The 24,775-nt window shown below is 43.3% G+C and overlaps 1 protein-coding gene across 2 annotated transcripts; it reads right to left on the bottom strand.

Moving 5' to 3' along the window:
• Nucleotides 1-1,081: 1,081 nt before the first annotated feature.
• Nucleotides 1,082-24,099, bottom strand: LOC120049895 (ataxin-7-like protein 1). 2 transcript variants are annotated; one of them, XM_038996387.1, is made up of 11 exons: nucleotides 23,960-24,099; nucleotides 23,453-23,521; nucleotides 18,521-18,625; nucleotides 11,019-11,208; nucleotides 10,412-10,818; nucleotides 8,997-9,079; nucleotides 8,531-8,775; nucleotides 7,831-8,050; nucleotides 3,483-3,604; nucleotides 2,397-3,129; nucleotides 1,082-2,165 (listed from the first exon to the last, which is right to left on the bottom strand). In XM_038996387.1, the coding sequence occupies exons 1-11, from the start codon at nucleotides 24,054-24,056 to the stop codon at nucleotides 2,148-2,150; spliced, it is 2,289 nt and encodes a 762-aa protein (XP_038852315.1). In that variant the 5' UTR covers nucleotides 24,057-24,099; the 3' UTR covers nucleotides 1,082-2,147. The 2 variants fall into 2 exon arrangements, with proteins under 2 accessions (XP_038852315.1, XP_038852316.1); XM_038996388.1 differs by lacking the exons at nucleotides 23,453-23,521; nucleotides 23,960-24,099 and adding an exon at nucleotides 15,808-15,906 and having other exon boundaries at nucleotides 18,521-18,627.
• Nucleotides 24,100-24,775: the final 676 nt, after the last annotated feature.

The raw sequence follows: 24,775 nt of genomic DNA, 5'->3' as shown, positions 1-24,775 counted from the left end.
TGTGATTTCCCTTAGCCATGGAGACAGACACATTCAGTAAAACTGTCAAAATAAAATTTACAAAATAACCTTGTCTGAGATTCAGATAGCCTACACCTTTCAAACTCAACTCTGGACCTCAAAGCCAGTTCCAATGCATTTTTCCCATCTAAATCGGTCCCCGATTTAGACCTGGGACACCAGGTATGTGCAATGAATGATCAGGTAGAACAGAAAACCAGCAGGCTCCAGACCTCATGGGGTAAAAGTTGAATACCCCTGGCCTACACTGTAGCCTAAAGTACACTGGTTTATAAAGGGGATTGAAGTCACAAGGAATACAGGCCTAGTCTTCATATTTACTGTTGTTGACAAAACACCTTTACAAATATATACAGTGCCTAGTGAAAGTCTACACACCCCTTGCACAGTCTTCGCATTTTGCAGCCTTACAATTCCATCTAAAAAGGGAATACATTAGATTTCTTCCTTCCGATCTACAAAACCGTCGACATTTTCAAAATGAAAGAACATTATCCAAATTCATTAAAAAAAAGAAACAAAGTCATCTTGATTGTGCGTGTCTTCACACCCCAGAGTTCATACTTGGTGGGAAGCAAATATCTATAGAAATAGAAGTAGATTAACGATCTGGGCATATGAGGAAAAAGTGCAAAAGAGAAGATCTGAAAAAGCATTATTCTTCCTTCAGGCAACCACTGAACTTCCCCATGTATGTAACAGTAGGGGCTCTGCCGCTGTTCAGAAAAACGCATCTAAATAATCTGAAGTAACTTCCTATCACAAGAACTCGCTAGACGCAAGTCAAATTCCTGGTTGGCAACCCCCACGTTGCTCTAAACTACACCTTAGTTTTCAGATGAGGAAAGACGAAGGAGGAGACGAGGAGAAGATGCCACTTTAGACTATTGAGATGCAGCCCATGTCAGTGACGTCCCTGTAGAGTGTCTATCACTGACAGAACAGAAGAACACACTGCAGTGGAACCAGCGGTATTAAAAGGAGTTGGCTTGTGCCATATGTACATTTCTGTAATGTACACGTCAATCAAGCAGACATACAAGTCTGTCAGAGACCAGTGGAAGAGAAAGAGAAGTCATGTTGAAAGGTAGAAACATTGGAAGAAGTGTGAAAAGGGAGAACCGCCGGCAAAAAGGACCCTTAAAAATACATGTCCCCAAGCAGGTAAAACACTTTAGCTTGAGTTCTTTTAGTAATGGGAGACTAATAATAAATATAAAAATAATAAAATATATGTACACATTTCAACAATAACAACTATGATAATAATAATAATACTTAAAAAAAATTGACATACAAATATAATTTGTCTGTAGCTCTACTCTGGTCAGTAAGAAAATTAAGAAATTATAAATTATTATACATAAAAAAATCCAACACCATCGTTTTTCCATTTAGGGTGTCGGTCCTCTCGTGTTGCAACATTTGAGACGAAGAATAAAAACAATCCTCGATAACCTGAATTCCTCCTATTTTGAAAGACATTTCATGAAAAAGTGTCAGTATAAAGTCTTCCCTTGTGTGACAGACAGGTTGGTGTGTAGCCTCTGGAGTCCAGGAGGAGGAGAGTAAGTGCACTTTGAACTCTGGCATGCTGGAGAGAAGGGTGTGTGTGGTGAGGAGTGGAGGTCTGCTGGGGCTGTCAAGACAGGTCTGTCTGAGGAAGTTTTTGGACATGGGAATTCCTTCCTGGTCACCTGACCACACAGGAACGGGATACTACAACAACAAAATGTCTAAGTGCATGTAGAGCGGTGATAAAGATGCCAACCTAAAGCAGGTTCCCTTTTCAGAGGGCAGTTTGTGATGATGAGTGTCTTGATTTGAGTGCTTCACCCTGTAACCATGGAGACTACCTCTGCAGAACCGCCCATTGGCTGATCAATGTGTGGGCGGGATTCTGGGGAGGGACCACACATCCTAATATGGGATGGGCAGTGTGAAAGGAGGAGCCAAATCATTCTGACCCACCAATGACTCCAAGTCCCAGAATCCCTCATGGGTACAGGTGCAGTGCTGAGTGACATCACTGTTAACAGGGCAGGGCCCTGTGGTACTAACATTGTGTCAAAGGTCACAGATACTAGTCCAGCCGCACAACATTCTGTCCATGTCTCCTGTTATTGTCAATGATGCAACTTGGACTGCAAGAGGAAAGAGAGATACAGGGAGAGGAAGAGCAGGGGGAGGGCAAGAAAGGGAGATTCAAGTTGACAGTCAAGCTCAACCCATATCCAAAGACGACATCAATCTGTATAATCCATGACAGTAAAAATAAATATGAGGCAGGCTATTTTTATTTGAGCCAAGGTAACTTCAGCTGTCAAGTGAGGTGAATTACCATGTGAGTAACCAGGTGAGTTAGGTGTGTTTACCTGTCGAGGTGACTCGGGGCCTGAGGCCAGAAGTCCAGTGTTGTTCCTTCTGAAGATGCCATCCAGCCCTGCTGCTGCTTTGGTCACCTTACTGGGCTTTCCTCCTCCTCTGTACGCACTGGGGCTCCTCCTCTTTCTCCCCTCCACCCCTCCTCCGTAGGCCAGGGGGCTGGGAGGAGGAAGGGGGCTGGGAGTAGGGGGTAAGGGGCTGGGGTGGTCCTTAGTGAGGGGGTAGGGTGTGGTGGTGGTTTGGTCAGGGTTGGAGTACCAGTCCTCAGCCCTGACCCCCACCTCACTGGCACTGTGTCCTAAGGTCTTTCTCCTACCACTAAGGGGGGGCACGCCAGAGCGGAGCATGGGGGTGGGAGTCAGAGTTTGGTAGCTGCTGTTGTTCCCCCTGAGAGTGTCAGAACTAGGTGGAAGGGTGGTCCTCCTCTTCTTGGCCGCGCCACCAGTGGCCCCTGGGGGCCTGATGGGTTTGGTGGTAGTGCCATTACGGGGTTTCCCTAGGGCGGAGACAGGGGCCACGGGCTGGGAGGGGTCCCTGACGCCAAATAACCCTGCTGCTGATGCATCCTGGGGAAAGGCTGTGGAGTAGGGCCCAATGGAGAAGGCTCCGTTGGTGGAGGGAGGGAAGGAGAGGGGGGGAGGAGGGGTGAGAGAGCTGGGGGAAGGAGTGCTGATAGGAGGGCTCCCGAGGGAGAGAGGGCTCTCAGCAGCCAGGGGCACCTTTCTGTAACACAGCAAAGGACAGGAACGTTAGAAAAACCAGAGCAATAATGAAATACCTATAGATTTACAGGGGTTCAGAGACATTTCTGTCTAGAATATGAGCTGGCTGCTGATGTCCTATGCCAGAGCCCCAGCAGAACCAGGTCATACTAACATCCGCCATTCCACACCTATTAATAGTGTCTATGAGTCTCTGTGTGTCTTCCCTAGACAGCTGAACTCACTTTCTCCATAGAGCATCACAGAAGTCGAAAGCTGGATGTAAATACATTGGAGTTGGTCCCAGAGCCCCAGAACACGGGCCGACAAATCATTTATGCTGGTACAATAAAAAGACGCACACACTTTCCTCACCTCCACATCTGAGCGTTGACATGTTTCTCCACCATGCAGTGCAACGCCAGCCTCATCCTGTCCCACCGCCGGTCAAACACATAGTGACCACGTCCCATCAGCCTGCTGCTGAACGCACAGCACTGAGACACGGAGGGAGGGGTTAACAGTCAGAAGAGAAAAAATTGATCAAATCAGCCTGTATGGATGGCATCAAGCTAGGGGTGTAACGGTTCACCAAACCCATGGTTCGGTACGCATTGAGGTTTTGGGGTCATGGTTCGGTTCGGTTTCGGGACAGCGGGAAGACTAAAATGCCATTCACAATGTTCAGCATTCACAATGTTCCTGGCATTGTCTGTTGTGACAGGATTGTTATGTTGGTTTCCACTCTGACGCGGCGTTTGTAGCCATGTGGGAGGTGGGAATTTACCAGTTGTGAAGTCGTAAATACCAGTTGGCTGCATTCATGTGATTTGAACTCATTGAGAAACGCAGATTGGCTAATGGCTAAACTAAAAGTACAGCTATTAGACAGTTATACAGTTCAAATCCACATGAAATAGATTGCGTTTTCTAAATAATGTTTTGTTGTTGCATTTAACTTCTAAAAATGCTGTTATAGAGGCCATTTCCTTAGTAGGTAAAGTCAAAAGGTCAGTATGTGGGAGAAGGGGGAGCTCAGGATGATAGACGAGTTTCATAAAAGTAATTACCAGTTGGAGGGCCGTTTGAGTGGTAAATTCCCACTTCCATCTTGGTTACGAACACACCATGACACTGTCTCCTTCAGTGCCAGTGAAGTTTGTAATGTGGCTCGGGCACTTTCACAAGGTACTGCCTGAAACCCCCTATTTTCAACCACCGAAAATAGGCGCATATCCGCGGCTATAAACCAAAGACTGTAAAAAATGTAAACATAGCCTACCTATCGCTCTTGTAATTTCTTCGGCCCGGTCAGAATCAGCTCCCACGGGCTGCTTGCATGCGGTATACTGAGGTGATGTCAACGTATTTGTCAACATTTGAGGTGTTGGCAGCTGCATAGGCTATTCTCGTTGAGCGTGGCGACATACTGTTAATGTTTTACCCACACCTCTATGTCCATCGCTAACGTAATCTACTAGGAAGCCAAAATGTTCCCAAACGGGAGATATAAGCGATGGATTCCTCCAATTCTGGTTTATCGACCCCACTATAGAACTAGTTCCTGGCTGCGCCTCACAAGAGAGCACATTGAAATGCGCACGTTAATCAAAATTAAAATCTTAATTGGCGCATAGCTTGTTTTAATGGAATAGCCTGAAATGGGATTTCTTTTCAGCTCAGATTTATTTGTATGTATTCATTTGTGTTCACAGTGCGGACCGAACTGGGGTATCCGTACCGAATGCTTCAGTACGAATATGTGTATCGTTACACCCCTACTTCAAGCAGTACGGTGAGATGGCAATAGCGCCGCAGCCATTACTAAGGCATTGCTCTAAAGCATTACCATCAGGCAGGCCGGCTGAGGTTTCCTCCATATCGCTTACACAATCAAATCTCTACAAATAGTGTGGGGGGAAAGGGTGGAGCTGGAAGATATTGACATAAAAGTCATTTAACGATACATTTGGTTCGATAACGATAAATACACTCATTTATTATTATTTTTAACTTTCCATTAGGGGCAGGGATCTAGTTTTACAGTGCCAAGTCAGACATGAAAGAAGTCAGCCATTTCATCTAACATGTTCAGGGAATGCACGGATACTTTGAAATAGGATCCAGAATGATCAGATTTATTTTGGGCTCTTAGAGATTCATTTGCCTGCCTCCTTTTTTTGTACATATGATACATAATTTACCACCTGAGGAAGTGGGAACTCAAAACACATGATCTATATTGCTAAAACCTAAATATATGATATTGTTGCTAGACAGCCATGTAAAGGATCTAACAGCAAATGTAATGTCCAACAAAAACTTTCCATTGGTAGGCATCAATAGACTACTTAATGTATTGACTGCAAATGGCACGTTCCGCCAGCGAATCATCTCAATTACATACTGTTTGGAAAGTGGTGTAATTTCCTCAATATTGAGAGTTGAGAAGAAAAAAAAATTATGCTGCCATAAAGCAGAGAATGTTCTAACTACAGTAAAATACTATTTAAAAACTTTGTTTTCCCACAATTCCATTTTGAAACGTTGCTCAAAGTGCTTGCGATTATCAGAATGCATCTGTCCCTCCACGCAAAGTGGGGAGAGAGAGTGAGACCAGGCAACGAAACAAGGAAAGGGAAGATACTGTACTTTCAATGCAGAAAGCAAGTTAATGCACATTACAGTTAACAAAATAACGCTTTTAGAACAAAAGCATTGTGTAGCATATTCACCGAAAATTACAGACGTAACCAAAATGCTTCGGTAAGAGGGCAATGTCCATGTCGGTAGTTTTCGGTTTATCTTCCCAGCTCTAGGGAAGGGGCTTAGGGTTGATTTCAGTCTGGGTGTTAGACTGAGAGATAAGGGAACACTTTATATAGGATTTACAAGTAGTTTATCAACCATTTATTTGTTTACAGATATTTTAGAAGCAGCTGACATTTTGTGATTACTTACAAACCCTTCGTACAAATTATACAGTTGAATTTGGAAGTTCACATACACCTCAGCCAAATACATTTAAACTCAGTTTTTCACAATTCCTTAACATTTAATCCTAATAAAAATTCCCTGTCTTAGGTCAGTTAGGATCACCACTTCATTTTAAGAATGTGAAATGTCAGAAGAATAGTAGAGAGAATGATTTATTTCAGCTTTTATTTCTTTCATCACATTCCCAGAGGGTCAGAAGTTTACATACACTCAATTAGTATTCGGTAGCATTGCCTTTAAATTGTTTAACTTGGGTCAAACGTTTCGGGTAGCCTTCCACAAGCTTCCCACAATAAGTTGGGTGAATTTTGGCCTATTCCTCCTGACAGAGCTGGTGTAACTGAGTCAGGTTTGTAGGCCTCCTTGCTCACACTCGCTTTTTCAGTTCTGCCCACAAATGTTCTATAGTATTGAGGTCAGGGCTTTGTAATGGCCACCAATACCTTGACTTTGTTGTCCTTAAGCCATTTTGCCACAACTTTGGAAGTATGCTTGGGGTCATTGTCCATTTGGAAGACCCATTTGCGACCAAGCTTTAATTTCCTGACTGATGTCCTGACTGATGTCAATATATCCACATAATTTTCCTTTCTCATGATGCCATCTATTTTCTGACGTGCACCAGTCCCTCCTGCAGCAAAGCACCCCCACAACATGATGCTGCCACCCCCATGCTTCACAGTTGGGATGGTGTTCTTCGGCTTGCAAGCATCCCCCTTTTTCCTCCTAACATAACAATGGTCATTATGGCCAAACAGTTCTATTTTTCTTTCATCAGACCAGAGGACATTTCTCCAGAAAGTACGATCTTTGTCCCCATGTGCAGTTGCAAACCGTAGTCTGGCTTTTTTATAGCGGTTTTGGAGCAGTGGCTTCTTCCTTGCTGAGCAGCATTTCAGGTTATGTCAATATAGGACTCGTTTTACTGTGGATATAGATACATTCGTACCTCTTCACAAGGTCCTTTGCTGTTGTTCTGGGATTGATTTGCACTTTTCGCCCCAAAGTACGCTAATCTCTAGGAGACAGAACGCGTGTCCTTCCTGAGCGGTATGACGGCTGCGTGGTCCCATGGTGTTTATACTTGCGTACTATTGTTTGTACAGATGAACGTGGTACCTTCAGGCGTTTGGAAATTGCTCCCAAGGATGAACCAGACTTGTGAAGGTCGACAGTTTTTATTCCTGAGGTCTTGGCTGATATCTTTTGATTTTCCCATGATGTCAAGCAAAGAGGCACTGAGTTTGAAGGTAGGCCTTGAAATACATCCACAGGTACACCTCCAATTGACTCAAATGATGTCAATTAGCCTATCCGAAGCTTATAAAGCCATGACATAATTTTCTGGAATTTCCAAGCTATTTAAAGGCACACTCAACTTAGTGTATGTAAACTTCTGACCCACTGGAATTGTGATACAGTGAATTATAAGTGAAATAATCTGTCTGTAAACAATTGTTGGAAAAATTACTTGTGTCATGCACAAGTACTATAGTTTGTTAACAAGACATTTGTGGAGTGGTTGAAAAACGAGTTTTAATGACTCCAACCTAAGTGTATGTAAACTTCCGACTTCAACTGTACATATTTTTGCACATAGCTACCTTAATGTTAAATGTTGGGTAGACAGGTACAGAAACAGGTACAAGACACTTAACCCAAATTGCTCCTGTAAGTCACCCTGAATAAGAGCGTCTGCTAAATGACTACGGGTACAGGTACATACCCCCAGTGGTCGAGGGTGGTGAGGGGAGTAGTGGCAGGATGGTCGGTCTCCGTCTATGTCAGGGTCATCTGGTGTTCCTGGGTCGCCCTCATCACTGGACAGACGACCGTCCCTGTCCCCTCCTGCCCTCTGCCAGACAGGGACTGGGGGGTCCTGTGTTGAGCCTGGGGGGACGGGGGGGGTGGAGGAAAGGAGAGCAGCACCCCCACTACCAGGTACCCTGCACACAGAGAGGGAGAGAGAACGAAAAAGAAAGAAAGAAAGAGACAGGCAGAAAGAAAGAAAGAAAGAGAAGAGAAAGTGAAAGTAAGAATATGTTTAGAACTAGACACTAACATGACTTACAAAACTAACAAGTGTCAAAATCGGTTTGTTTCACTTTGATTCTGATTCTCCTATCAACAGCAGGATACAGCACCCCCTAGTGGTGTGAGTTTGAACTGACTGATTTTCACAATCAAATAAGTTAATTGGTTGCGTACACAGATTTGCAGGTGTTACAGAAGGTGCAGGAAAATGCTTATGTTACTAGCTCCAACAGCGCAGTAGAATGTCTTACAAATATGCAACTTTGGTCTAACTTTGGTCTAATATTACTGAGCAGCAAACACGGCATCTTTATTGAAAATATTTAACAAGTATGATTCCATTGAATGAATAGAAGCTATACATTGACTTTGGCCTCAGTGCTGCCCCCTACCTGGGTCTGTGTGCATTGGCCCACCGCAGTTTGAGAGTGGAGACGGTTCTGCCATTGTGGCAGTGGGGGGGCAGGGTGGAGGGGGTAGTATCATTGGCACGGGTGCTCTGACTGCCCCCCTGTGACTCCCTCCTCTGCCCTCCCGCCTTATCTTTCTCCTTCGCTCTGCCCTTGTGTTCCGCCAGGAGGATATCAAACTCTTTCTGCCTGCCTGGGACGGCCCGTCGGTGGATCAGGGAGTGAGTCTGGAACAATATAATAATATACAATATAATAACAAAGATAAGTGGACACAAAAGGGCAATAAAAACACATTTAAATGAGACTTAAATTAGTTTCCCCTGGTATCAAGGAAAATAAAGCACACAAGGCAAAATAACGTAATGCGCACTTATGGTCAGAATAAGGTGTGTAGCCAATGAGATGTGAGGTTAGAGGTCAGAGGTTAGAGGCCAGTGTATCTCACCTTGCAGGTGAGTGATCGCGTGCAGGACCGTTTGCTCTCTGGGTCTTGGACTCCACAGTGCTTGTTAGGGTCAAACACCCTCCCTGTAAACACCAGACAGCCATCAAAAATCAAACCAGGTCATCACAGCTGATTTCAGAATTTTGTCTTCCGGAGTACCATGAAGTCATCTTTTGCCAAGAGATCTTGAATGACAGGAGAGAAGTGTTTACAACGTTGTCTTATAAGACCTACAGTAGACTGTTCTTTCACTGAAACTTCCCCAATTCCACTGAAAAGTTTCCCCTACGTTAAACAGTTCAATTGTCCCTGTAATCTTCCATATGTAATCTCTATATGTAATCTCTATAATCTAGGTAGTTATGGGAGTGTGCGTTGCGTGTGTTTGGGAGATGAGGCGTGTGTGTGCATGCGGGAGATGAAAAGTGTGTGTGTGTCTCTCAGCGTATGTGTTTAGGAGATGAGAGTAGAAGAGGCCAGTTGGAGTCCCAAGCGGTGGGAAGGTTTTTAAGGAGCAGAAGCCTTGGCAGCAGTAGCTCATGAATTACACTTGTAAATCAAAGAGTTGGAGCGACGCACAGCACAGGGACAACAACATATGGGGGGGGAAGAAGAGAGAGAGAGAGAGAGAGGAGAGAGCGAGAGAGAGACTGGGAAAAGAGACAGGCGAGAGGAGTAAAGGAAGAGAGGAGAAAGGCAAGAGAGGGAAAAGACAGAGCGGCGGAAGAACAAAGAGATAGGAAAGTTGGAAAGAGAGGTACGAGGGAAGTCTCCTCATCCACAGTAGAATTAGCAAGGCCCCAGTGCATAGGATTAGTGTTGAGCAACAGCCTCCAGTCTCTCTTCTTTCAAAACAACCCCCACCCATGCCAAGTTCCTAACCCATCATATGAATCTGTTCATGCCCCGTCACTCTCATGACTGGGCAGCTTTCAAAGGTTAGGGGAGATAAGGAATACGGAGGGGTTTTACACTTATAAACATAGGCTATATATTTATACCATGACCTTTATAGTGCTGAGATAGATATGCACATTCCTGGTGGAAGAATTTAAGTTGTTACACATTCCCTACCAGATAAAAGGTACATTAATACATCATATGTTCTCTCCATCCGTCTTTGTGTCTGTTCACCTAGGAGGAGGATGAAGTTGGCTCATCTCTGGTCAGTTTTGCATGATCCCTGATTATAATAATTTAGATATAATATATGCTATTTAGCAGACGCTTTTATCCAAAAGCAACTAACATCATGCATTAATACATTTTCGTGTGGGTGGCACCAGCGGGAAATCGAACCCATGATCATTGGCGTTGTCAGCACCATCCCACCAACTGAGCCACACATGATAATGAAGGTAGGATTGGGGTTAGGGTACACTGATCCTAGATCTGTGGTTAGACTGTGTTCTCACCTGACAGTCTCCTATGAGGCCTGGGGGTCTTGGTTCCAGTCTGCTGTTTCCTGTCCAGGGAGGAGGGGGTTGCGGGGGTCCGAGGGGAGGGAGAGGGTCTGCGGTGATTCAGGGGGGAGGGTGAGGGGGTAGAGGAGGGTCGTTTGTCCAGGGGAGAGCGGGCCGGGCTGGGCCGGCGGTCCACCAGGGAGGGGGGTGTGGTGGAGCAAGGGGTGGTTGGGCCGCGGCCGTTCACCAGCTTTTCCTGAGACCCCCTGAGGGGAGCTGGGGGGGTCAGGGAGGGGAGGAGGGAGGAGGGAGAGGAGCAGGAGGTGGTGGAAGCAAAGCAGTTGACTCTGACGTGTGTTCCCCTCTCTGCCCGGCCCAGACATGGCATCTTCTCCAGACTCACTACTGGCAACGACACACTGGGGGGAGAGAGAGAGAGAGGGATGGAGCGACAGATAAAGCAAGAGAGTGAGAGGAATGATAGAGAGAGATGAGTGGGGGGGTGCTAATTGATTGAGGGGATTGTGGGATTGTTTTTATTCAAAAAAATAACCATGACAGGGATTCGATGCAGGAAATGTCTGCATGTTCACAAGATTTGGCCTGTTTGTGCACCCACCATGTCTTGCTGCGGACACCCTTGGGAGGGTAGACAGCGAGCGGGGCCTTGTTGAAGCGGGAGTGGGGGTAGTCTCTGGGGACCCTGAAGGGCAGAGGGGGAGTAGGACCCGGGGTGGGGGACACTGCCACATTGGGCTTCACAGAGACCACTGGACCCCTGGAGGGACACGGGGAGCCGTGCCGACGCTCTGAAACACACACACACAGAGGGTCAGGAGAAATACAGACTGAATACAGACTGAGCGTGAACCCACCTGGTAAACACCCAGCATCATGAAAATATCTTAACACTGTAGATCACTGACTGGTCAGTTATTCACACAATGAATCTGTGATGTTTGTAAGTGATCCATGGCTCCAGACTGCGACTATTTGACTCTAATTTTATTAGTGGTCGCATCGGTGCGAGCTGCACATTTTACATTGTCACTCACTCAAACCAGCTAAAAATCACGATTTGGTCAAACAGTGAAAAAGCTCTGACGAAGGCCGTGAGGCAGATACGTAAGCTTATTAAAGAAAGATCAGTGATACTATCAAGAGCAATGTGCGGTTTCCTTTTTCCTTCGTCAAAAAGTGAAGTACATTATACTCATGATTCCTATAAAGTAAGTGTCCGATTGTATAACATCTCAAAATCCAATTGCAGGAAAAACACAGCTTTGGACGCAACTACTGTTGTCCCTGTCGAAGAGAGGAGGGTCTCAGCTTTTTATAGATATAATTTCGTTGTGTTACAGCCTGAATTTAGCACGGATTAAATGTAGATTTGTTTGTCACTGGACTACACACAATACCCCATAATGGCAAAGTGGAATAATGTTTTTCAAATTGTTTACAAATTAATAAAAAATGAAAAGCTGAAATGTCTTGAGTCAATAAGTATTTAACCCCTTTGTTATGGCAGGCCTAAATAAGTTCACGAGTAAAAATAAGAAGTTGCATGGACTCACTCTGTGTGCAATAATAGTGTTTAACATGATTTTTGAATGACTACCTCATCTCTGTACCCCGAACATACAATTATCTGCAAGGTCCCTCAGTCGAGCAGTGAATTTCAAACAGATTCAACCACAAAAACCAGGGAGATTTTCCAATGCTTCGCAAAAAAAGGCACCTATTGGTAGATGGGTAAAAAATTTTAAAAGCAGACATTAAATATCCCTTTGAGCATGGTGAAGTTATTAATTACACTTTGGATGGTGTATCAATACACCCAGTCACTACAAAGATACAGGTGTCTTTCCTAACTCAGTTGCCGGAGAGGAAGGAAACCACTCAGGGATTTCAACACGAAGCCAATGGCAACTTTAAAACAGTTACAGAGTTAAATGGCTGTGATGGGAGAAAACTGAGGATGGATAAACAACATTGTAGTTACTCCACAATACTAACCTAATTGACAGAGTGAAAATAAGGAATCCTGTACAGAATACAATTATTCCAAAATTTGCAACAAGGCACTAAAGTAATACTGCAAAAAATATGGCAAAGCAATTGACTTTTTGTCCTGAATACAAAGTTATGTTCAGGGCAAATCCAATATAACATATTACCCACCATTTTTTTAAAGCATAGTGGTGGCTGCATAATGTTATGGTTATGCTTGTAATTGTTAAGGACTGGGGAGTTTTTCAGGATAAAAAGATAAACGGAACAGAGCTCAGCACAGTCAAGTTCCTAGAGGAAAACCTGATTCAGTCTGCTTTCCACCAGACACTGGAAAATGAATCAACCTTTCAGCAGGACAATAGCCTAAAACATGAAGCCAAATCTACACTGGAGTTGCTTACCAAGAAGACAGTGAATGTTCCTGAGTGGCCGAGGTAGTTTTTACTTAAATATGCTTGAAATCTATCGCAAGACCTGAAAATGGTTATCTAGAAATGATCAACAATTTGACAGCGCTTGAAGATTTTTTTAAAAAGACAAATTGGCAAATGTTGCACAATCCATGTGTGGAACGCTCTTGTACTTATCCAGAAAGACTCACATCTGTAATAGCTGCCAAAGGTGCGAAGGTGGGTAACATGTATTGACTCAGGGGGTTGAATACTTATCTAATCGAGATAGCGTTTTATTTTTCATATTTCAAAATATATATATATATAATTTTTCTTCCACTTTGACAGGGTATTCTTTTGTAGATCGTTGACAAAAATTAAAGCCAATTCATTTTAAATCCACACAACAAAACGTGGAAAAAGTCAAGGGGTGTGAATAGTTTCTGAAGGCACTGTATCCCTCTCATTATTACCTTAGGTCTACCATATTTGTAGGTTATTAAAAATACAACTTAAAAAAACTTTGAGATAACCTAACGGAGTTCTAGGCTAATTGTTTGAACATGAGATAGCGAGGTGGGAGAAATCATCCGCTATTGGAGAAAGAGAAAAAATAAACATTGTTTGACTGGACATTTAGCGTTGCTTTGGTGAAACTAGGCCACGTCTACATTGTTCTCTTGCATTCTGTAAATATAAGATATTCATTGAAATAGCAAATGGGAATATAGCAATATAGACAATTTCCTCGGGAATGTCACCCATGCACTGCCCTGCTGTGCACCGCTCTTCTCTTTAATATGCGAGGCCAGTCAAGTTGAAACAGGTTAGGTATCGTCTGTCACATCATGATGTTGTCACCATCGACGACGGCTGTCAATCATCCTCGATAGACGATACTATCGTAATATCGCCCAACCCTAGTTACTTGTACGGACACTGAGGTATTTAAGAAGTGGTGACACTATTGAAGGAATTGGCCGACAAATCTATACCCCCCCCCCCCCCCCCCCCCGAGTAATTTTCTAAACTGTCCCTTAATGCATATAAAGATGTAGGCAAATTCATCTCCATAACAAAAATAAAGAACATCGGTGGCCCTATTTTGACAGTAAACTATCACAATATCCTAATTGTCAACCCAAAATTCATGAAAATCACTGGATTAGGTTGCACATCAAAATATCTTGAATCATGCATTCCTGCTTGGACATGTTGGATGAAACAACTTATTTATTTAACAGCATCTCAGTAGCCTATTACACTTCTTAATAAAGCACTGTGAATGACTTGACAAGATTACTATAAAATATACAGTACCAGTCAAAAGTTTAGACACCTACTCATTCAAGGGTTTTTCTTTATTTTATACATTGCAGAAAAATAGTGAAGACATCAAAACTATGAAATAACACATATGGAATCATTTAGTAACCAAAAAAGTATTCAACAAATCAAAATATATTTTATATTCTACAAAGTAGCCACCCTTTGCCTTGACAGCTTTGCACACTCTTGGCATTCTCTCAACCAGCTTCACCTGGAATGCTTTTCCAACAGTATTGAAGGAGTTCCCACATATGCTGAGCACTTGTTGGCTGCTTTTCCTTCACTCTGCGGTCCAACTTATCCCAAAACATCTCAATTGGGTTGAGGTCAGGTGATTGTGGAGGCCAGGTCATCTGATGCAGCACTCCATCACTCTCCTTCTTGGTCAAATAGCCCTTACACAGTCTGGGGGTCTTTTGGGTCATTGACCTGTTGAAAAACAAATGATAGTCCCAATAAGTGCAAACCAGATGGGATGGCATATCGCTGCAGAAGGCTGTGGTAGCCCTGCTGGTTAAGTGTGCATTGAATTCTAAATAAATCACGGACAGTGTCACCAGCAAAGCACCCCCACACCATCACACCTCCTCCTCCATGCTTCACGGTGGGAACCACACATGCAGAGATCATCCGTTCACCTACTCTGTGTCTCACAAAGACACAGCGGTTGGAACCAAAAATCTCAAATTTGAACTCATCAGACCAAAGGACAGATCTAAACCGGTCTAATGTCCATTGCTTGTGTTTAATGGCCAAAGCAAAGCTCTTCTTCTGATTGGTGTCCTTTAGTAGTGGTTTCTTTGCATCAATTCAACCATGAAGGCCTGATTCACACAGTCTCCTTTGAACAGTTGATGTTGAGATGTTACTTGAACTCTGTGAAGCATTTATTTGGGCTGCAATTCCCGAAGCTGGTAACTCTAATGAACTTATCCTCTGCAGCAGAGGTAACTCTGGGTCTTCCTTTCCTGTGGCGGTCCTCATGAGAGCCAGTTTCATCATAGCGCTTGATGGTTTTTGCGACTGCACTTGAAGAAACATTCAAAGCTCTTGACATTTTCCATATTGACTGACATTCATGTCTTAAAGTAATGATGGACTGTCATTTCGCTTTGCTTATTTAAACTGTTCTTGGCATAATATGTCACTACACAAATGATTGGCTCAAACGCATTATGAAGGAAATAAATTTGACAATTAAACTTTTAACAAGGCACACCTGTTAATTTAAATACATTCCAGGTGACTACCTCATGAAGCTGGTTGAGAGAATGCCAAGAGTGTACAAAGCTGCCATCAAGGCAAAGGGTGGCTACTTTGAAGAATCTCAAATATAAAATATATTTTGATTTGTTGAACACTTTTTTGGTTACTACATGATTCCATATGTGTTATTTCATAGTTGTGATTTCTTCACTATTATTCTACAATGTAGAAAATAAGAAAAACCCTGGGTTTTTGAGTAGGTGTGTCCAAACTTTTGATTGGTCCTGTATATTGCGTGACAACGGTTTTTTTATGGGTGCGACCAAATCATGAGCTGGTACCACCAACTGAAAACGTTAGTCTGAAACTCAGTGATCCATATTGCAGTAGAGGGCATTGGAGAGAGACAGAGAGAGGAGAGGATAGAGAAGGAAGGAAGGAAGGAGGACTAAAGGAGAGGAAACTTACGGTTCTGGCTATGCATGTCTTTGGGGGAGAGGGGGGGGTGAGGAAGGTGGGGAGGTCCTTTACTCTCTCTGCCTCACTGGGACTCTACTCCCCAGACACCTAGTCGGGACAGAGGGACATGTCAAAAACCCACACAGCCACATGGGCGCTCCCACACACACACACCCACCCACACCCACGCCACACGCACTCTCCCGTACACCCACACGCGCTCTCGTACGCACCCACACGCGCTCTCCTACGCACCCACACCTCATTAAATGCTTATTGTAGACCTACTACGCACGCAGACTTTGCACTAAAATTAGGGAGGAAAGCTTACGAACTGCAGCGGGGATAAAATAATGCATTATATCACTGTCAGCAAATCAAACTATTCATGATTATTAATTCTGTTCTGCCCTGGCAATTTCCTAAATAGACTGGGCCCCGGCACCACAGCCATCCTGCCAACTGTCCTCAGCCAACTACTGTCTGACAGGCTGTATCACCCACTCCACAGAATCTGTCTCGTTGGTCAGTTTAGTGACTGACAGTGTGAGGAGCCAATACGATGACAGTGTGTGGGAATGACAGGGAGATTGCCTTACCCTGCCAATGAGTGCTGAAATACCAACAGCTCGTTAGAACAACAGGGATGAATGAGCACACAGATTAAGCAGGTGTCAGGGCGTGTGTGTGTGTATGCCAGGCGGCAGTCGTGCGTGTGTTCCAGGTGTGTGTGAGTGTGTAACTGCGTCCGTCAGGCAGGTGTATGTGCAGGTGAGTAAATAGGCAAAGGTAAAGCAGAGGGGCAGCTGTATCGGGAGCGAGGACCAAAGTCCACCTCATTCCGGTATGCAGCAGTAGTAGTAGCAGCAGCAGTAGTTACACAGCAGCCAATTCAGATTCACACACACATTGGTTACTTACAACTGTAGTTTAGAGTACATCGAACAATGCACCCAAGTCTAAATCGTGTGCATCTGTCCTTCCAAGGTACAAGCGATCCCCTAACACAGATCTTGGATCAAAATACCCTATCCTAACCTTAAACATTTTTATGGGGGTTTAAAACTATCTGAACCTGTATCGGTGGTTAGGGCCAACGTCTACCCAGTCCCTCAAGCCCGTTGCCATGGCATTGCCGAGCGAGTGAGGCGGCGGCTAGCGTGAGAGCCCTGTAAGCCTAGCAGCCACAGGAAGTAGGAAGCTGAGAGTCAGCATCGCACTGAGAGCTCAGCTGGGTTCGTTTACATCCTCACTGCCACCGCTAGAGGAAGACACCCACCACAGAGAGAGAAAGAGAAAGAGAGAGAGAAAAAAAGAAAGAGAGAGAGAGAGAGAAGCGCCAAAACCTTCTGCAACAGCCAATACATTTCATAACATGACACACACAACGCAGCACATCACTAAACTACTCTATACAAATCAACACTACACTAAACCTCACACACACACAAACACACACACTATCACTGCAGCTGCTTCAACACAACAACTGCCCACACTGGCACCAAAGCAAGCACACAAACAACTAACTGCCTCGCCAACACACCACACTGCAGGGAGTGCCAGCCCACACATCAAAGTCAGGAAACGAAACTAAGCTGAGAGGAGAGAGCCTGCAAGGAGCTCAATTAATCCAGGAACATAAGGGCAGGCACCAGACAACACACACACCCTATGAATAACAGTCTAGCACACACACACACATTCTCTGAATGACACACACCCAACCTCTGAATAACATACAAAAGCTTTTCCGTTAAACTGCTTAAATCAGCCTCCGCCGCCAGCTACAGATGGGCAGAGAGAGAAACAGAGCTGGGTATAAACTGTCTGTCTGACTCCTGCAGACAGGCTGGCTGGCTGTCAGAAAGAGTATTTCTCGCCACACACACACACACACACACACACACACACACACACACACACACACACACACACACACACACACACACACACACACACACACACACACACACACACACACACACACACACAGAGAGAGTAGAGCTGGAGGAGCATAGCTGAAAGGCATTGACCCCTGAGCAGAGCTGACCTCAGAGCCTGTAAGTGAACAGCTGTTGTGAGAGGAAGATATCCTGTTTCCCTTAACCACAGATCTAAGGTCAGATTTACATGCGTTATAACCAGATTTACATGTCTGAGAGGACTGCAGCTGGAGGCAATAACCTGCAGGGGGCAGGTAAGCGGAGCACTCAAGGGGGGCGTGTGTGGGCATATGCATGTGTGTTTTGCCTGTCTCTTGGCACAGACGGACTCCTCGCTCTAGGACATGTGCAGCTAGCCAGCAGCAGATGTAAGCGCGCTCCGCTTACTGGTGATCAACCCGAGCGTAAGCAAATGGACAGACAAGAGCTGGTTTTCAATTTTTATTAATTTTTTTTAATCTTTAACTCTGCATTGTTGGAAATGTACCTGTAAGTAAGCATTTCACTGATAGTCTACACCTGTTGTCTACAAAGCATGTGACATATAAAATGTGATTTTGATTTGGTCCAGCACTGACCAATGTTGGGGGGCTCTTACTGTAATGGGTTAGAGTTAGGGGTCTTACCATAGTGGGTCTGGGTAATGTGTCAAGGTCAGGGTGGTTTGTACTGTAAGGGTAGTGTCAGAGTTAGGGTGGTACGTAAAGCTAGTGTGTTAGGGTTCTTATTGTAGTGTGTTTGGGTAGTGGGTAGTGTGTAGGGGTTAGGGTTCTTACCGTAGTGGGTGAGGATGCCCTGGGGTTTGACCACTTGGTTGCAGACATGGCAGACGACGAGACAGAAATCCTCCTGGTTGGGAAACTGGCCAAACACGTGCATCTCTACAGAAGACAGAGACAGGAACTGGGGTGAGCAAAGGGACAGGGGCTGAACTAAGAGTAGAATCAGAAAGCTGCCTAGACATGTTTTTTTGTTTTTTTTACCTTTATTTAACTAGGCAAGTCATTTAAGAACAAATTATTATTTACAATGCGGCCTACACCGGCCAAACCCGGACGACACTGGGCCAATTGTGCGCCGCCCTATGGGACTCCCAATCACATTGATCTAAGCGCAGCTTTGTTGTTGGGGGGGGGGGGGGGGGTTGAGCTGATCCAACTTCCAAACAAGCAATCTTACTCATCAGGTTAGCGTTTTGTCATGAATCTTCTTCTGGGAAATGATGTGGATATATTGAAGCAACATCTCATTGGAGTGGCCATCACAAAGCCCTGACCTCAATCCTATAGAACATTTGTGGGCAGAACTGAAAAAGTGTGTGCGAGCAAGGAGGCCTACAAACCTGACTCAGTTACACCAGCTCTGTCAGGAGGAATGGGCCAAAATTCACCCAACTTATTATGGGAAGCTTGTGGAAGGCTACCCGAAACATTTGACCCAAGTTAAACAATTTAAAGGCAATGCTACCAAATACTAATTGAGTGTATGTGAACTTCTGACCCACAGGGAATGTGATGAAATAAATAAAAGCTATTATTCTGACATTTCACATTCTTAAAATAGTGGTGATCCTAACTGACCTAAGACAGGGAATTTTTACTAGGATTAAATGTCAGGAATTGTGAAAAACTGAGTTTAAACGTATTTGGCTATGGTGTATGTAAACTTCCGACTTCAACTGTATGTATGTATGTATGTATGTATGTATGTATGTATACATACATACTAGAGGTCGACCGATTATGATTTTTCAACACCGATACCGATTATTGGAGGACCAAAAAAAAGCAGATAATGATTAATCTGCCAATTTTTATATATATATATATATATATATTTGTAATAATGGCAATTACAACAATACTGAATAATTACTTTTAATTTAACTTAATATAATACATCAATAAAATCAATTAAGTCGCAAATAAATAAGGAAACATGTTCAATTTGGTTTAAATAATGCAAAAACAAAGTGTTGGAGAAGAAAGTAAAAGTGCAGTATGTGCCATGTAAAAAAGCTAACGTTTAAGTTCCTTGCTCAGAACATGAGAACATATGAAAGCTGGTGGTTCCATTTAACATGAGTCTTCAATATTCCCTGTTGAGAGGTTTTAGGTTGTAGGTATTATAGGACTATTTCTCTCTATACCATTTGTAATTCATATACCTTTGACTATTGGATGTTCTTATAGGCACTATAGTATTGCCAGCCTAATCTCGTTGATAGGCTTGAAGTCATAAACAACGCTGTGCTTCAAGCATTGCGAAAAGCTGCTGGAAAACGGAGGACAGTGCTGTTTGAATGAATGCTTACGAGCCTGATGCTGCCTACCACCGCTCAGTCAGACTGCTCTATCAAATATCAAATCATAGACTTAATTATAATAAACACACAGAAATACGAGCCTTAGGTCATTAATATGGTCAAATCCGGAAACTATCATTTAGAAAACAAAACGTTTATTCTTTCAGTGAAATACAGAACCGTATTCTATCGAACGGGTGGCAACCCCCTAAGTCTAAATATTGCTGTTACATTGCACAACCTTCAATGTTATGTCATAATTATGTAAAATCCTGGCAAATTAATTACGCTTTTGTTAAATCATCACCCGTTTGGTGAAGTAGGCTGTGATTTGATGATAAATTAACAGGCACCGCAATGATTATATGCAACGCAGGACAAGCTAGTTAAACTAGTAATATCATCAACCATGTGTAGTTAACTAGTGATTAAGATTGACTGTTTTTTATAAGATAAGTTTAATGCTAGTTGCAACTTACCTTGGCTCCTTGTTGCACTCGAGTAACAGGTGGTCAGCCTGCCACTCAGTATCCTCATGAATTGCAATGTAATCGGCCATAATCGGCGTCCAAAAATGCCGATTACCGATTGTTATGAACACTTGAATTCGGCCCTAATTAAATCGGCCATGCTGATTAATCGGTCGACCTCTAATATATATATGTACACATTAAAATACAAAAACACAGTCATGAAAAGTACAAGTAAAACATCACAAATCACTTAGAAAAACAGTTACATTCCTCCACAAATAAGTCGCCAATCAATACTCTAAACTGCTCGAATGGCACAGAACATTAGGATTAAAAGTATTTCGAATTTTCTTCCCGCAATTTTTTTGTACGATTTAAAAAAAAATATATATTTTTTTTTACCTTTTAACCAAGCAAGTCGGTTAAGAACAAATTCTTATTTACAATGACGGCCTACACCGAAATAAAAGCCGGACGACGCCGAGCCAATTGTGTGCCGCCCTATGAGCCTCCCAATCACGGCTGGTTGTGATACAGCCGGGAATCGAACCAGGTTGTCTGTAGTGACGCCTCTAGCACTGAGATGCAGTGCCATAGATCGCTACGCCACTCGGGGAGCAATACAGTGCTTTCAAATGAAAAGCAAACGGGTTGTGAACGGGTTAGGCAACTCAGGTGTCTATACTTCAACAGCAAAGTTAGATAAGATGTAAGTTTATGAAGTAGGGCCTTGTAAACAAAAAGGGAGCAATGTACAGATCTACGGGTCTTTAATGAAGTCCTGCCAACCTTTTGATACAGGGATGCAGTGATGAATATCAAATCTGTCACCTGTAACAAATCGAAGGGCACTGTGGTAGATGGCTTCCAAAGGTTTAAGAGTAGTAGTTGCTGCACAGATATTTCAACTAGTCGGCTTAGGGATTCGAACAAGCAACCTTTTGATTACTGGTCCAACGCTTTTAACTGCTAGGCTACCTGCCGCCCTATTTATTAACAATGAAAATGCGTTGTATGAAGTACATTTAATTACCCATGTGACATTATTAAATACAAGGATGACATTTGAAATTGTTAATTGAATAAAAACAACCAACTTTGAAATGTAGTGTTTATGACGTTCACTCCGTTAAAAAAATGACATATCTGTAGCCATCGATGATGGTAGCCTATACACGTTTCGCGCTTGTTGATTTTGTTGGCCAATCAAAGCTGCTCCACAGTCAGAGGTTCCATGTGTGGCAAGTGAAGTGAGAGATCTCTAATCAATGCCAAATGGAATTAAAAGTTAGCTAAATGAGAAGGAGTGGCCTACAACAAACAACCAAGAGGTAGGCTGTTGTTTAATCTGAATCATGGTTTTGCCATTTGTTTACAGGGATGGGGGAGTGCAGTGATTGTAGCCTCAATTAGCTAGTTATCTAGCTGGCTAACTTGCCATCTTAGCTATCTTATGCATATCGATTTGAGGCAGTAAAAACAGGCACCGTCATTGGATGATAAATAAAGCAGCTAATGTTACAAGTTTGTCTAACTAGCGCGGGCCAGCGTGGCTACTTTCTAGTCTCTCAGTCTCACAAATACACACCGGCCCCTCCTCCGAGCAGAACCATCTGCGTCTCTCCCTCACACAAAGGCTCAGACTAAAAAGATACGTAAAAAAAATAAAACATGTATTTCGACTATCCGGATATTCGAGAAAAAAAATCCTGATATTATTCTAATAGTGAAATTATTTCAAATGCCCATCCCTAAACCAGAAACAAAGAGTATAGTACTTATAAAAGCACCATTTTCTTTTCATCTGTCTCTGCCAAGACAAATGAGAAGAGTGTGTAGCTTACTGCCTCGCTCGCCTGCCAGAACAACAGAAACTGCCAAAACAGTGCTGCTAAAACAATCTGTCTTTCGTGAATGAGCGCTACCCAGGCAGAGAGAAACATACTGGCTGTCAGACACCCGCTGAGAATGTTTTTTTAAAGCGGGGATAACATTTTTCTATATTTGTGCATTGTCAAGTCTCACTTATCCTCGTAAACAACATTGTAAGATAATGAATTGAATTATAGACTACATCGGCTGTTGACCTATGTAGTGGAGAGGGCATAATGCTGAGTTTACCATATAACTATGGGCATAATCGCTGTCTGGCACTAATCTCAGAGATGACTAGGCTATAGGTCTGTAATGACGTCACTCAGTCATCTTCAGCGCCAGTTAGCTATTACTGTCTGCTTGACACATGGTATGACCTCATCAGCGGGTGGTGTGTGTGTGTCTCACAACCTGCCTGACTCTTGGCCGGGGATCAACAACACTGGGAGACTCCATTCTGGCTGAGTGACTGAGAGGATCTCCTTACCTTAACCATTAGGGGGTCCAGGGGAAACACAACTGGCCTTAGATCAGTATCTAAAGGGCAAGTCAATCTTACTCTGTCTCAGTGTGTTAGCCTGGGATCAGCAGTCAGAACATATTGGTGATTCCAGTCTAGCTGGGACTGAGAGAGGCTGCTTTGGCACTCACAGTCTGGCTGAACTGAAGACTGGGGAGTTAGTTATGAAGTGTACTACACTTGAATGTTGCTCCTGTCTGTCACTCTGGGTGGCCCTCCAACCTATAGTCATCAAATCCCCTCATTTGTACAGTGTAGGTAGAGCCAATAACCTCTTTGTAATTAACAAACGCGTACATTCATCATCATACATAAAACATAGTTTACCTTCATAATAAACAGTGTTAGGAAAAATGTATGCTGTGGTCGTCCCTTAGCTTTGAATTTGACAGGCTGTGCCGTGTTGTGTGGCTGTGGTGTTAAAATATGCAAGAATGCTGGAGTGACAACTGGAGCGTCATCAGTCCACAAGAAGAAGAACAACAAAAACAAGGCTCAGGTGACAGTCACTACAGCACGTTTATATCAACCTTACCTTCTTTGCTGAGTTTAGTTCCTTCCCAGTTGTGGTACAGCTCTTTCAAACGGTTTTCGACGAGTGAGTCTGTATTAAAATAATATAAGAAAATAGAGTTCATATTAGAGTTCATGTACGATCGGTTAGTTGGTGGTTGAAAAAAAACATAAATCTCACGCACGCCACGCTGAAACGTGTCATTACGTCTAGCTAGATAGCTAGCTCGCAGCTGTAACGTTAACTGACGAGCTGCCTTGATAAATCAAGGAAACTGTCACCAACAAGCAACGAAAGTTATCGTAGCCAGACAGACATCAGTAAACTAACCCATGCGCATTACAAGCATATTGAGAATGCGTCAAATGAATACCGAGCATTTGTAAACATCAGTTTTATAGATTTGTTATGAATTTGGTAACTAGCTAAATATTTTTCAGTTTTGACAGATGCATGGAGGACAACTCAACACTGTTCGCACGTGCCATTTTTTATAGAAATGAATGACAACATTGGACTTGCACTTACTGTCAGAATAGTGTAATTTTGCTGCGCTGATAAAAGTTGACCAAGGTTTGCACAGGAACGTATCCGGACTTGGTAGTTGGCGATTCAATGTCGCCATTGCACTTCCTTCTTGTTGCTTGATTTTTTCCCCTCTACTTCGCAGTAAGCCTAACGAGACTAGCGAGGCACCTGACGTCACCTTCGTCGTGTTCCGTCTTCGCTCGGCCACTGACGGCAAGGAGTTGAAAGGTTGCAAAGGGGTGTGTGCGCCTCTGAAGTTCATAAGTTCAAACGTTTGTTTTTCTGATACAAAAATTACACGTGTGTTGTTTTTTCTCAAATTGCATTTCACCCATTGTTTATTTGCTGAAATATATTCCAATGTCTTACATATTAAATATGTTTTAGTTAATGTTTCAGTAACAGTATAATATTTTAGGCTGGCAATAGCAAATGTAATGTACAGCACACTTGACCAATATATGAGTAAAATTACAGTATATTACAGTACAACAACGTGCAGTCGTTATGAAGCAGCAATATCCTAGTCGGTCAATTATAATTGTACTACAGACAAAAATGTTGGACACTTTTGCACTACACAAACAAAAGACCCTTTGCTGCCCACACACATTATAATATAAAATGTCACTCTTGCTGATCACAAATTTGGCATAGGAATTATATAAATTGTTGCAAGTGCTCGTCAGCTCCATGGCACAACAACAAAAAATGACCCAGCATTGACCTCTTGTGGTTGGAATTGGAAATAGCGTCTCCACTCAATGATGGACAGACAGTAGCCTACGACATTGGCTCATTGGTATGGTGATGTCG

This window comes from Salvelinus namaycush, chromosome 6 (assembly GCF_016432855.1).
Source record: "Salvelinus namaycush isolate Seneca chromosome 6, SaNama_1.0, whole genome shotgun sequence".
Taxonomy (NCBI): Eukaryota; Metazoa; Chordata; class Actinopteri; order Salmoniformes; family Salmonidae; genus Salvelinus; species Salvelinus namaycush.
Note: the sequence above shows the minus strand (reverse complement) of the source record. Positions and strands in the feature narration are given on the sequence as shown.